Genomic DNA, 13939 nt, shown 5'->3' with positions numbered 1-13939 from the left:
GCATATTCCCAATCACAATTTCCACAGCACACCCTGGCTGGCTGGCTGCTGCTCCTGAGGGTGCAGGCAGACACTTCTAGCTGCAGGCTCCCCCACTTCTGAAAGCTGTCAAATGTGTCCTGGGAGAGTCAGCCTCCCTCTCATCATCCAGGGGCTTGTGGACCTCTCTCTCTCTCTCTCTCTCTCTCTCTCTCTTTCTCTCTCTCTCCATTTACTCTCCCTCCCCAACCTGTTTCTCTCTTACTCCTCCTCCTCCTCTTCTTCTGTGCTTTCATCTCACATCCAACTTGCCGGTTGCAACCTTCTCAGCCTCCTCCAAGTTTTTGTCTCCTTTTCTCCTCTGTTTTGTCTCCCCTGGTCTGTGTGACTTACTTTTATGCTCACTTTCCTGCCAGTCACTTCTGGGGTGAGATGTGTCCTCTTTTTGTCCCCTTTAGTCAGGAGTGTCAAAGTCAAAGGACGTCCCACTGTGTGTTTTTGGTCACATGAGGCAACTCCAAATAAAACTTGAGCAGTTGACGCTTTTAAAGCAGGTGGAACTCAGCCGCCATTGCTGCAAAATCACAGTGTTTTGCTTTATGATTGGATAGACGTGCATAGTGAAAAATACAGTGTTATTTATCACAAACATTTTCATTACTCTAACACAGGCGTGTCAAACTTGTTTACATTGAGGGCCACATCACAGTTATGGTCGCCCTGAGAGGGCCACTTTTATCAGTGAATAATATATACCGGTAGTAGTGTTGTCCCCATACCAATATTTTGGTACCGGTACCAAAATGTATTTCGATACTTATCTAAAAAAAGGGCACCACAAAAAATGGCATTATTGTCTTTATTTTAACAAAAAATCTTAGGGTCCATTAAACATATGTTTATTATTATAATTTAGTCCATAAATAAAATAGTGAACATACTAGACAACTTGTCTTTTAGTAGTAAGTAAGCAAACAAAGGCTCCTAATTTAGCTGCTGACGTTGGCAGTAACATATTGTGTCATTTATCATTCTATTATTTTGTCAAAATTATTAAGGACAAGCGGTAAAAAATTAATTATTAATCTACTTGTTCATTTACTGTTAATATCTGCTTACTTTCTCTTTTAACATGTTCTATCTACACTTCTGTTAAAATGTAATAATCACTTATTCTTCTGTTGTTTGGATGCTTTACATTAGTTTTGGATGATACCACAAATGTACTTTTCAGAGGCGGTATAGTACCGGATATGATTCATTAGTATCACGACACTATACTAATACCGGTATACCGTACAACCCTAATATTCTTCAGAAACGTCAAAGATTCTTTACTGTCAATTTTACATCTAATTGTCTATTAAACTAATCTCAACATATACTGTAGCACACCAGTGTCAAACTCAAGGCCCGGGGGCCAGATCTGGCCCGCCACATCATAATAATCATATTGTAACTATTGATAACAATAAATATATAAATAATAGTGAAAATGTAATTATAATAATAAATAAAACAATTCCCACAGAAATTTTGATGGGCCTGCTATCTGTGCCCTGAACCTGTGGCCGGGGGTGGTCGGAAGCCGTCGTACTTTTAAGATGGTGCCGAGTGTCTGAATCTGAGAGTTTTAAGTGTAACTGTACAAAATGACCTGCACAGCTAGCCTAAAACGTTAGCATGCTTATATCAAAATGCTAACATTTAGCCTGTGTGCAAACGTTTGCATGATAACAGTTAGCATGTTTCATATTCCACCAGATTTTGGTAAATAAACTGGAAAACTATGGCATAAGGGGAGTGGCAGGGAAATGGCTGAAGAGCTACTTGAATGAGAGACAGCAGATTGTTCAGATCGACCAACATCAATCTACACTCATGAACATAACCTGTGGAGTCCCCCAGGGGTCGATACTGGGACCCACCCTATTTATAATGTATATCAATGAAATATGTAAAGTATCAACACTGCTGAAGTTCATCCTCTTTGCTGACGACACAACCATTACATGTGCAGGTGACGACCTGAAGCAACTTCTGGCCTCTGTAACTGAGGAGATGATCAAGTTAAAAACTTGGTTTAATACCAACAAATTGTCTCTGAATTTAAAGAAGACCAAAATCATGCTCTTTAGCAATCGCAAAAGTGAAATACCCCTCAGGATTGTTATTGATGATACACCAATAGAATATGTTCAACAAAATTCATTCTTGGGAGTGGTAATAGATGAAAATATATCATGGAAGCCTCATATAAATTACCTGAGGACAAAAGTTGCTAAATGTGTTGGAATGATGAGGAGATCATGTCATTTATTGAACACCAATGCTCTGCTTTTATTGTATCATTCATTTATTATGTCATATTTAAACTATTGTGTTGAAGTCTGGGGAAATTGTTATAAATCCCATCTACAGCCTTTAGTCACTCTGCAGAAAAAGGCCATTAGGATTGTGTCCAATGTTCACTACTTACATCATTCAAATCCACTATTCATGGAGTTAAAGCAACTTAAACTGCACGATGTGATCAATTTTAAAACTGCTCAAATTATGTTTAGGGCATCCCAAAACTCTCTACCATCCAATATACAGAACCTATTCCAGGATAGAGATGCTCACCATAGTTACAGTCTAAGAGGAAACAACAAATTATATGTTCCTAAATTTAGAACAACTTTAAAATCAATGTGCATTTCAGTGCGTGGAGTCAGTCTGTGGAACAACTTAGGGGACGAGTTAAAAACCTGTTCTAACATGATTACATTTAAAAGACTGTTTAAAAAAGAAGTACTGAAGAAGTACGAGGAGGAAAGAGAGTGATGCCCTCAGCACAGAGCCATGAGAGAGAGGTGTATGGTCAGAGAGTGTTTGGGCCCGTGTGTGTGTGTGTGTGTGTGTGTGTGTGTGTGTGTTTTGTCTCGTCTTGTCTTGTCATAGTAACAGTGGTACTATTGTATTGTTAGTGTACAGGAGCTTTTCTTGTTTTTGTTTGTATAGTATTGTTCTTGTATTATATTGTTTATGTTAAATGTGGAATGAGTGAGAGGGGTTGGGATATTATAAGCATCTGCTTCATCCAACCCCTTTTCAAGCCTAGCATAAATGTCCCTGCCAAAATGTTTAAAAAAAAAAGTGTGTTGTTGTACTGTGCAGGTTTGAAATAAATAAATAATTCAATTCATATACCAAGTTATATGACTCAAAGGTGTATGGCTGCGAAAATAGAGACAAAAGTGTAAAATTAGATGAAATACTTAGCGTGCTTAAGTTAGCTTGCCAGCTTGCTATCAATTTCATGCTAACAGTTAACACATCTTACATACCAAGTTATGACTCTGGTGTAAACGATTGCAAAACTAGCTCAAAAAGTTAGCCTAAGTAATTAGAGAGAAAAAAAAGTAAAGTTAGCTAAAAAGTTAGCACATTAATGTTAGCGTCCTAGCATGCACAGTTAACAAGTGTCGTCAAAACTTTTTAGCCAGGGTTAAAGTAGACAAGTGTGTGAACAAAATGAGACGTCCAGCTACATGGAAGCATGGCTGAGCTACAAGAGGAGGTAATCTTGTCTTTTTGGCGTTTGTCTCAGAGCAATTGTCCATTAAAATGAATGTACCCATTCAATGTTAATGTTAGTATGCTAGCATGCTAACATTAGCATGCTAGCCGTTAACAGGTGTCACATACCAAGTTACATGACTCTCGGGGAAACGGTTGCTAAATTAGCAAAAAAAGCTAGCACTTTATTGTTAGCATGCTAGCATGCTAATGCACACATGCATACAGTTAGCATGTGTGAAATACCAAGTTATATGACTGTATAGTGTATGGCTGCTGAAGTAGACAAAAAAGCGTAACATTTGCAAAAAAAGTTAGCACTTTGATGTTCACGTGCTCGCATGCTAACGTTAGCACGCTAACAGTGGCCTTGTGGTTAGAGTGTCTGCCCTGAGACTGGGAGGTTGTGAGTTCGAACCTCGGCCAAGTCATTCCAAAGACTACAAAAAATGGGACCCAGTGGCTCCCTGCTTGGCACTGAGCATCAAGAGTTGGAATTGGGGGTTACATAACCAAAATGACTCCAGAGCGCAGCATACGCTGCTGCTCACTGCTCCCCTCACCTCCCAGGGGGTGAACATGGGGATGGGTCAAAGGCAGAGGACAAATTTCACCACACCTAGTGTGTGTGTGACAATCATTGGTACTTTAACTTTAACATGTGTCACATTCCAAGTTATATGACTCTAAGGCAGTGGTCCTTAACCTTGTTGGAGGTACCGAACCCCACCAGTTTCATATGCGCATTCACCGAACCCTTCTTTAGTGAAAAATACAATGTTTTTTTTCAAATTCAAGACAAAATTATATGTTTTTGGTAACACTTTAGTATGGGGAACATATTCTAAGTAACAAATAATTAATTTAGAGTTTTTTGGACACTAGGGGAAAATATTCTAAGTAACCAAGACTTAGTTTAGAGTTTTTTGGACACTAGGGGAACATATTCTAAGTAACAAAGACTTAATTTAGAGTTAATTGGTTAAGGTTAGGGCCAGGGTTAGAGGGTTAGGGTTATAATAAGGCCATGCCGAATAAGGCATTAATAGGTACTTAATAATGACTAGTTAAGAGCCAATATGTTACTAATTTGCTAATGTGTTACCATGTTTTATTACTGGTGCACAAAATGAACCGTGCATGAACATCACCTTGTACAAAGAACAAAACCAACACAGTGCATAAACTCACAACAAATTACACACCTGCAAATCAGTGTGACTTCTGCTGTTGCCGTATCCGTAATATGCCGATAGGGAGAAGTTTTTATTTACACGATGAGTCGGGTGTGTCTTGACCTCCGCCGAACCCCTGAGCCTGACTCACCGAACCCCTAGGATTCGATCGAACCCAGGTTAAGAACCACTGCTCTAAGGTGTATGGCTGCAGAATTAAGACAATAAAGTGTAATATTAGCTGGAAACGCTCTAACGCTAATGTTAGCATACCAGCATGCTAACGTTAAGACGCTAGCACATGACTGGGTAAGAAGAAATACCAAAATGCAGTATTTGTTGGTGTAGACATAGAAAGTAGCAACAAAGCGCTAACATAAAACGTTAGCATGCTAATATGAGAGACGCTAGCAAAAAAAAGCTAGCATGCTAATGTTCTCACAAGACGTAAGAGAAACGTGCGGAACAATAATCACAATCAGAATCAGAAATACTTTATTAATCCCCGAGGGGAAATTTAAATTTTCAGCTCAATCCCATTCAAGATCACACAAACATTACAGGGAGTAATAATAAAAGTTGAAGTATGAGCAAAAATAATAATATGGGTTGCTTGTATTGCAGCAGGCCCATAATGATAATAATAATATTGATAATAATACAAATCTGCATTGTAGAAGTGTAGCTAATATTGTGTAAATGAGCTTAAGCGTTGAAATCTTTAAAACGCTGGTTTAGGATGTTTAATGCAGGTGACTAAAAAATGGTATCTCATTTTAAATGCAAGATGCAGGAAAAAAAAGTAAGACTCGCAGTACACAGACAGTCTTTGCTGCATTGACGATTTCACGCATATTAATCAAGACTATAAAGTATGAATTATCCTGTTTCACTTGACGGCTGAACTTGAAATGCACTCGACTCATATCCTTCACTCGGGCTGTCCCCTGCATCTCCAACAGAGGGAGGCCTGCTCTCCTTTTTAACCCATCTGTCTGTCTGCTCTGCAACCACCGTCCTTAGGGTGTCTGCACCCCGCCCTCCATCTCCCAGCATCCCTCTCTCTCCTGATCGATATGACCGCAGAGGGAGAGCGGGCAGGCGAGGGGGGGGCACTGGACCTGTCTGTCAAAGCGGACGGTGGAAAATGAAGGCTCGGATGAAAGAGGCATGCTCTGTATATTAAATGCCCACACGTCCCCCGCGAGGGCGGGGCGGGCGACGTATCAATTGAGACGTAAAACTAAATATGCGAGTAAGACAAAGGAGGAAAATAAGGCAAAATGGGAACTAATGATGTTAATTGATGTTTTAAGAGTGGAAAGACAAAGAGAAGGAAATGAGCTGAGAACTCCAAAGTGCAAAGAAGACTAAAGAGCTGAGGCGGGGAAAACTAGTGAAGAGCCCAAGTTAACGACTTTGCAGATTTCATTATGGAGATAGTTAACCCTGTTGACACTGAAGGAGGGCGCTATCGTCTCCAGAGAAGCGCGGTCCTTCCACCTCCACGCGCCGAGACAGATGAGATCATTACAGCTATCAGCACCACTGCCATCCACAATTAGCACGTCCTCTTCTCCCGGCCGCCCACAAACACCACCTCCGCCTCCTCCTCCCAGTCTTCTTCCCGCTCGTCTTGTGATGTCGTTCCCTCACCCCGCGACACTCGCACCGGCCTTGATATTGGACTAAATAAGGAGCTGCATGCGGCAAACTCTTCCTGCTTTGACCTTTCTAAACTCATTTAGAGTCCATTTGCATTCTAACGCTCGCAGGCCACACAGCTTGGAGATGCTTAGGGTGGAATGGAATGGCATCTGACGTGCTAAGCTGTCAATATGTTCACTAGATCAAAGGTTCTCCAACTTTTTACCACTCTTCAAATATTTTTACTCGGCTAACTCTGCATGGTGTAGCTTGGAACGTGTGGTTTGTACTCTTGGGTACTGTATTTTCCGGACTATAGGGCGCACCGGATTATAAATCGCACTACCGATGAATGGTCTATTCTTTTTTCATATACAGGTAAAAGCCAGTAAATTAGAATATTTTGAAAAACTTGATTTATTTCAGTAATTGCATTCAAAAGGTGTAACTTGTACATTATATTTATTCATTGCACACAGACTGATGCATTCAAATGTTTATTTCATTTAATTTTGATGATTTGAAGTGGCAACAAATGAAAATCCAAAATTCCGTGTGTCACAAAATTAGAATATTACTTAAGGCTAATACAAAAAAGGGATTTTTAGAAATGTTGGCCAACTGAAAAGTATGAAAATGAAAAATATGAGCATGTACAATACTCAATACTTGGTTGGAGCTCCTTTTGCCTCAATTACTGCGTTAATGCGGCGTGGCATGGAGTCGATGAGTTTCTGGCACTGCTCAGGTGTTATGAGAGCCCAGGTTGCTCTGATAGTGGCCTTCAACTCTTCTGCGTTTTTGGGTCTGGCATTCTGCATCTTCCTTTTCACAATACCCCACAGATTTTCTATGGGGCTAAGGTCAGGGGAGTTGGCGGGCCAATTTAGAACAGAAATACCATGGTCCGTAAACCAGGCACGGGTAGATTTTGCGCTGTGTGCAGGCGCCAAGTCCTGTTGGAACTTGAAATCTCCATCTCCATAGAGCAGGTCAGCAGCAGGAAGCATGAAGTGCTCTAAAACTTGCTGGTAGACGGCTGCGTTGACCCTGGATCTCAGGAAACAGAGTGGACCGACACCAGCTGGACTGCTGCTGAGTGGTCCAAAGTCATGTTTTCTGACGAAAGCAAATTTTGCATTTCCTTTGTAAATCGAGGTCCCAGAGTCTGGAGGAAGACAGGAGAGGCACAGGATTCACGTTGCCTGAAGTCTAGTGTAGTTTCCACCATCAGTGATGGTTTGGGGTGCCATGTCATCTGCTGGTGTCGGTCCACTCTGTTTCCTGAGATCCAGGGTCAACGCAGCCGTCTACCAGCAAGTTTTAGAGCACTTCATGCTTCCTGCGCTTCTCTGGAGACTGGCTTTTACCTGTATAAGGCGCACCGGATTATAGGGCGCATTAAAGTAGTCATATTTTTATATTTTTCCTAAACACTTGTGGTCTACATAACATGTGATGGTGGTTCTTTGGTCAAAATGTTGCATAGATTATGTTTTACAGATCATCTTCAAGTCGCTTTCTGACAGTCGCTTCAGGATGCGCCGTTTTGTGAGCGGTCTTATTTACGTGGCTCACCTTCGACAGCGTCTTCTCCCCGTCATCTTTGTTGTAGTGGTGTAGCGTGCAAGGACGGGCCTGTAAGTTACCCATGTCTTGGGCACTAATACACCCCCATACCATCACAGATGCTGGCTTTTCAACTTTGCGCCTATAACAATCCGGATGGTTCTTTTCCTCTTTGGTCCGGAGGACAGGACGTCCACGTTTTCCAAAAACAATTTGAAATGTGGACTCGTCAAACCACAGAACACTTTTCCACTTTGTATCAGTCCATCTTGGATGAGCTCAGGCCCAGCGAAGCCGACGGCGTTTCTGGGTGTTGTTGATAAACGGTTTTCGCCTTGCATAGGAGAGTTTTAACTTGCACTTACAGATATAGCGACCAACTGTAGTTACTGACAGTGGGTTTCTGAAATGATCCTGAGCCCATGTGGTGATATCCTTTACACACTGATGTTGCTTGTTGATGCAGTACAGCCTGAGGGATCGAAGGTCACGGGCTTAACTGCTTACATGCAGTGATTTCTCCAGATTTTCTGAACCCTTTGATGATATTACGGACCGTAGATGGTGAAATCCCTAAATTCCTTGCAATAGCTGGTTGAGAAAGGTTTTTCTTAAACTGTTCAACAATTAGCTCACGCATTTGTTGACAAAGTGGTGACCCTCGCCCCATCCTTGTTTGTGAATGACTGAGCATTTCATGGAATCTACTTTTATACCCAATCATGGCACCCACCTGTTCCCAATTTGCCTGCTCACCTGTGGGATGTTCCAAATAAGTGTTTGATGAGCATTCCTCAACTTTATCAGTATTTATTGCCACCTTTCCCAACTCCTTTGTCACGTGTTGCTGGCATCAAATTCTAAAGTTAATGATTATTTGCAAAAAACATTTTTATGTTTATGAGTTTGAACATCAAATATGTTGTCTTTATAGCATATTCAACTGAATATGGGTTGAAAATGATTTGCAAATCATTGTATTCCGTTTATATTTACATCTAACACAATTTCCCAACTCATATGGAAACGGGGTTTGTACAAACTCTTTGATTTACCAACCACGACCCGAACAAAAATATGCTTTCTTGTACGAACCTTGTTTCAGAGTATGAACGTTTCATCCACCCTTTGTGTGCCTCGCAGTGCAGCCATTTTGTGCAGGCTAATTGCTCAACAACTGTTGTTCGCTACTGTGCTAATTGCACAGTACAGTACATATTTTGTCTCGTTTTGCTGGTTCGATAGATACGTAGATAGTACTTTATTGATTCATTCAGGAGATATATGTACAAAAAAAGCAATGGACAAGCAGGAAGCATACACAGCGTTGTCGACATTGCTTTCTCCCCCTCCCTTTCTCCTGCTCGTCAAAATTACTCACTGACAAAGTAAAGTGGATTAGATTTATTTTATTCCAAATCATTGTAGCGACCTGGCTGTTAAAGTTAAGGAGTTTTGTGATTTCAACTGGCTGGTGTACTATAGGGCTAGTAACAGTCACTTCGTTTCCATGCACTAAATTTGTCTGATTTCTCAAATAGTTATTTTTTTTGTATTTTCACACCTAGGTGTGAAGTCCAAGTGTCCATGCACACTCTCTAATGTGACTATTGGTCATACGCAGTGTGCCTCTTGTACACTTATTTCCTTTTAGCGTGTTTAATTTATTTATTTTCCGGTTGACCTACAGTACAGGCCAAAAGTTTGGACACACCTTCTCATTCAATACATTTTCTTTATTTTCATGGCTATTTACGTTGTAGATTGTGACTGAAGGCATCAAAACTATGAATGAACACATGTGGAGTTACGTACTTAACAAAAAAAGATGAAATAACTGAAAACATGTTTTATATTCTAGTTTCTTCAAATTAACCACCCTTTGCTCTGATTACTTTGCACACTCTTGGCATTCTCTTGGTGAGCTGAAAGTCACCTGAAATGGTTTTCACTTCACAGGTGTGCCTTATCAGGGTTGATTAGTGAAATTTCCTGCTTTATCAATGGGGTTGGGACCATCAGTTGTGTTGTGAATGAGAAAGTGTGTTCAAACTTTTGGTCTGTACTGTATATGACGTCACACGAGGCGTCTCTGGCTTCTGACAAGTTAGCCGCCTAGCTATGTTATGATGCCTGCTATATTATTGACACAGATTAGAAATATTACGTCTCTAACCAATATGCTGATTTTAAATAGCACACAACATCAAGAAATTATCTTGGATGACGCTACTACCAAGAATATATCGGAGCGGATGCAAGTCCGAAGCAAAGAAAGAATGACGGCCGAGAGGTTTTTAGAAGGAACTTTTGGACCGAGAATCATGAAAACAAGACTTTTGAATGTCTCAGAGTTCATTCATAAGGCAGCAAATGCTCTGTGGATTGATGGAAGGAGTTTTAATCCAAAGGAAAAGAGCGTTCCAGACGAACTTGGTTACTATTTTTCTGGACTATCTTGTCATATATGTGGAATACAGAGTTATTGTTAATCAGTTTGTAAATGCTGCGTTAAAAGGGTTTGTTTACGCTTTATTCTTCTTCTTGTAATTTATAATATGTGTGTCATTCTCTTCCATATTTCAGGAGTTCGAATTAAGCCGGCATTCAACATTTCCTTAGTTACCTTATTAAAACAATCTCTGTTTCTTTTTTCGATCGATGCACTTGAAAATGTTCTGTTGTTGTAATTTGAGATACAAATAAACAATCTCCGCGTCATTACAGTTGTTGCTGTTTTTAATGACTGGTAAATGATAAATAAATGGGTTATACTTGTATAGCGCTTTTCTACCTTCAAGGTACTCAAAGCGCTTTGACAGTATTACCACATTCACCCATTCACACACACATTCACACACTGATGGCGGGAGCTGCCATGCAAGGCGCTAACCAGCAGCCATCAGGAGCAAGGGTGAAGTGTCTTGCCCAAGGACACAACGGACGTGACTAGGATGGTAGAAGGTGGGGATTGAACCCCAGTAACCAGCAACATTCCGATTGCTGGCACGGCCACTCTACCAACTTCGCCACGCCGTATCTGCTTCCGGGTTATATCCCGCGCCTTGAGGCTGTCTCCTCGGCCGCACAGAGATCTAGTTTCCAATCGCATAATCCAGGTGTGTTCATCCGACTTTTCAAAAACCTAACACAATCGGATTAAAGTGTTTCCATTGGCTGTAGGTGGCTCATTTAGAGCCGAACCATTCGAGAAATCGGACTAATTTACTGCATGGACACGTACTGACTGTGTGTGCATGTCGGCATGTCGCCTGCAAACGTGGGACAGTTGCGTTTTTTTTTCACTTTGTTATTACCAGTAAATAGAACGTTGATCCATTACCCCCTTGATATGTTTGTTTGATATACAGTACTCTATAGTGCTTTATAGTGTGTTGAAAGTGTACAAACGTTGACTAAAATATGGACTTTTGTCATGTTTGGATCTCCCCTTTTAAAGCACGGAATGCTCCTAGGTTATTTTGTTCTAATGGCTTGTCTGAATAAACTGAGGAAACTAGAATTGAAGATTAACAATTTATTCTACAAGTGGAGTGAGTACAAACAGCAACAATACCAACGCTGGAGAGTAGAAAGTGCCTTACAAAGTCTTCCGCGCTCTCCCTCGATGCATACACACTTCCGTCCACCTTGCTGCCCCTCCCTGGCAGAGTTGTTTGGACATTGTCCAACAAAAACCAAAGATAACCCACTGTAAGAGTGTATTTTGGATACACACACATTCATCCACTCTCCCTTCTTGTTCCTGGCACCTATTCTCACCATCAAAACCAATTAATATACTATGTGCGGGTATTTGCAAAGATAAAAACACAGCGTGTTCTCCTTGTGTTTTGTCCTTGAATATACGAAAGTAAACAGGAAGTGAGACTCCATGTACATTCATATTCCGCTTACAGTCAAAGCTGGAACTTATTATTCCTATTTACATGGTTTGTTATAGAGAAATATGCTTCGATATACAACATTTTCCATTTACAAACCCTGTTCAAGAACCAATAAAGTTCATAAGTTAGGTTGTTTTTCTTTTGGTGTAAAAAAGTGCCTTGTCTCTGCCACATTGTTATCTGTGCTAAATTATAGTGATATTTTTTCATATGAATGCTACTCATTCCTGTCTTCAGATGGAGGACTGTGTTTACCATGCTTCTTTGAGGTTCATCACAAACTGTAGAGCCATGACACACCACTGTGACTTGTACTCTCGGGTGGGATGGCCTTCTCTGTCCACTGGGAGACAGTTTCATTGGTGCATTTTTATTTACGAGGCTCTTCTGGGACTAATACCAGATTACATTTGTACACTGATACACAGAGAAGTATGAACTCTTAAGCACTGAGATGCTGTTGCTCTCTGTCCCTTTTGCTCGCACTGAGCTAGGGAAACTAGCTTTTGTTTATGCAGCTCCTTGTGCTTGGAACATGTTACAAAGAGACTGGAAGATGACTGAATTTTAATCCTTAAATTATTTTAAATCTAAACTGAAAGCATTTGAAGGAGCCTCAGTTATCTGTAACTATTTTACTTGATGTCCATCCTGTCATTTTAATGTGTACCGGTAATGTGAATGTAATTTAATGTGTAACGTTGCTGCCTCTTGGCCAGGACTCCCTTGAAAAAGAGGTTTTTAATCTCAATGGGATTTTTTTCCTGGTTTAATAAAAAAAAAAACAACAAAAAAACTGTAACTTGATAGTAATATTAGATAGATTTTGCGTACCAACCTCTGGGCACACCACAGTTTCACAATGAATGACCTAGTATAGATGCTAACATCTTCAGCTAACATGTACTGGCCTGACTAAGACAACTCAGAGAAAACCTTGAATTTGACTTAAAATTTGGTGCAAAAGTGGAACAAGATTACAGAAGAAGACCTGCGGTTGATTACACTCAAGTTCCACTTCTTGTTCTTTCAGCAGTCATAATTGTGGCCAACAGTCATAAGACTTTAGAGACTAATAGGTAAACTTTCGCAAAACTAAATCATTTTTATAATTTCTATTACATGTCAAGCTTCACATTTAAATCGATTGTGTAGAATTGATTGTTGATTAATCACGTTTTAAAGCAATTGAGGCCAAATAAAGTTCACTACTTAACTGCAACCAGCAAAGGCGCTGTCGATTCAGTTGTTTGCTGACTAAAGAAGGCAACATTGCGTAACCTATAAGCAACCTGGACTATGGCACGCTTCTGCTGGGCAGCGTTAGTATCTGCTCAGCATGACACTGGCATGGAAAAAAGAGATCAGAACATTCTCCTAACTCTCGACTGCAACTCTACATACACGTTGATGGACAGTGAATAGAGTGAGTTAACCCAGGTTAGAGTGAGTTAACTCAGGTGTACTTAGGTAGCACACTGCTAATGCTATTTGATTAAACAATTGAAATCAATGAAAACATGCTGGTGGAAAATGATGGTATCTAAAATCAACATAGAGATGATCTGTAGCGTCCCCTAAAAACTAATCCATTGACTCATTGAAATGTTAATTCCTATTATTTCTGATGGAGAAATGGAGTGGAAGTAGAATATACACTTACCTGTGAAGCAGACGGGACACTTGAAGGTTCCGCCCATTCCCTCAAAGCTGTGCTCGATAAGGTGACATTGAAGCTTGGCCGGCGAGTCGAAGGACTGACTGCACAGTTTGCACTCGTGGTTCAAACCCTCCTCTGTAAGACAAAAAAGAGAAAAAAAACAAGTTCTATGAATAAACAACACAATACTTTTACATACACCAACCTTTTTTTTTTTTTTTTACCTATTTGAATCTAGTCTATGCAAACTTCCACGTACATATTTGAGATTTTTACTTCAATTTTATTGGGCCATATTTGTTCATGTGGGTGTCAACATTGACTGACGGCAGTCAAGCGACTAGAAATAATGACAAAATAGGAAACATCGAGAACACAAGAAGGAAACTTCGAGAACACAAAAGAAAGAAACATCGAGAACACAAGAAGGAAACATCCAG

General features: G+C 40.3%; 1 protein-coding gene across 8 annotated transcripts in view; it reads right to left on the bottom strand.

Moving 5' to 3' along the window:
• LOC133618792 (zinc finger protein 521-like) overlaps positions 1 to 13939 on the bottom strand; it is a 295725-nt gene that overhangs the window by 44618 nt on the left and 237168 nt on the right. For all 8 annotated transcript variants that reach the window (XM_061979506.2, XM_061979501.2, XM_061979503.1 and 5 more), the window contains one exon: positions 13503 to 13634. In XM_061979506.2, coding sequence (XP_061835490.1) covers positions 13503 to 13634 — 132 coding nt within the window. The remainder of the gene's footprint in view (positions 1 to 13502; positions 13635 to 13939) is intronic.

The sequence above is a fragment of the Nerophis lumbriciformis genome, linkage group LG19, assembly GCF_033978685.3.
Source record: "Nerophis lumbriciformis linkage group LG19, RoL_Nlum_v2.1, whole genome shotgun sequence".
NCBI lineage: Eukaryota > Metazoa > Chordata > Actinopteri > Syngnathiformes > Syngnathidae > Nerophis > Nerophis lumbriciformis.
This window is presented reverse-complemented; position numbering and strand designations above follow the sequence as displayed.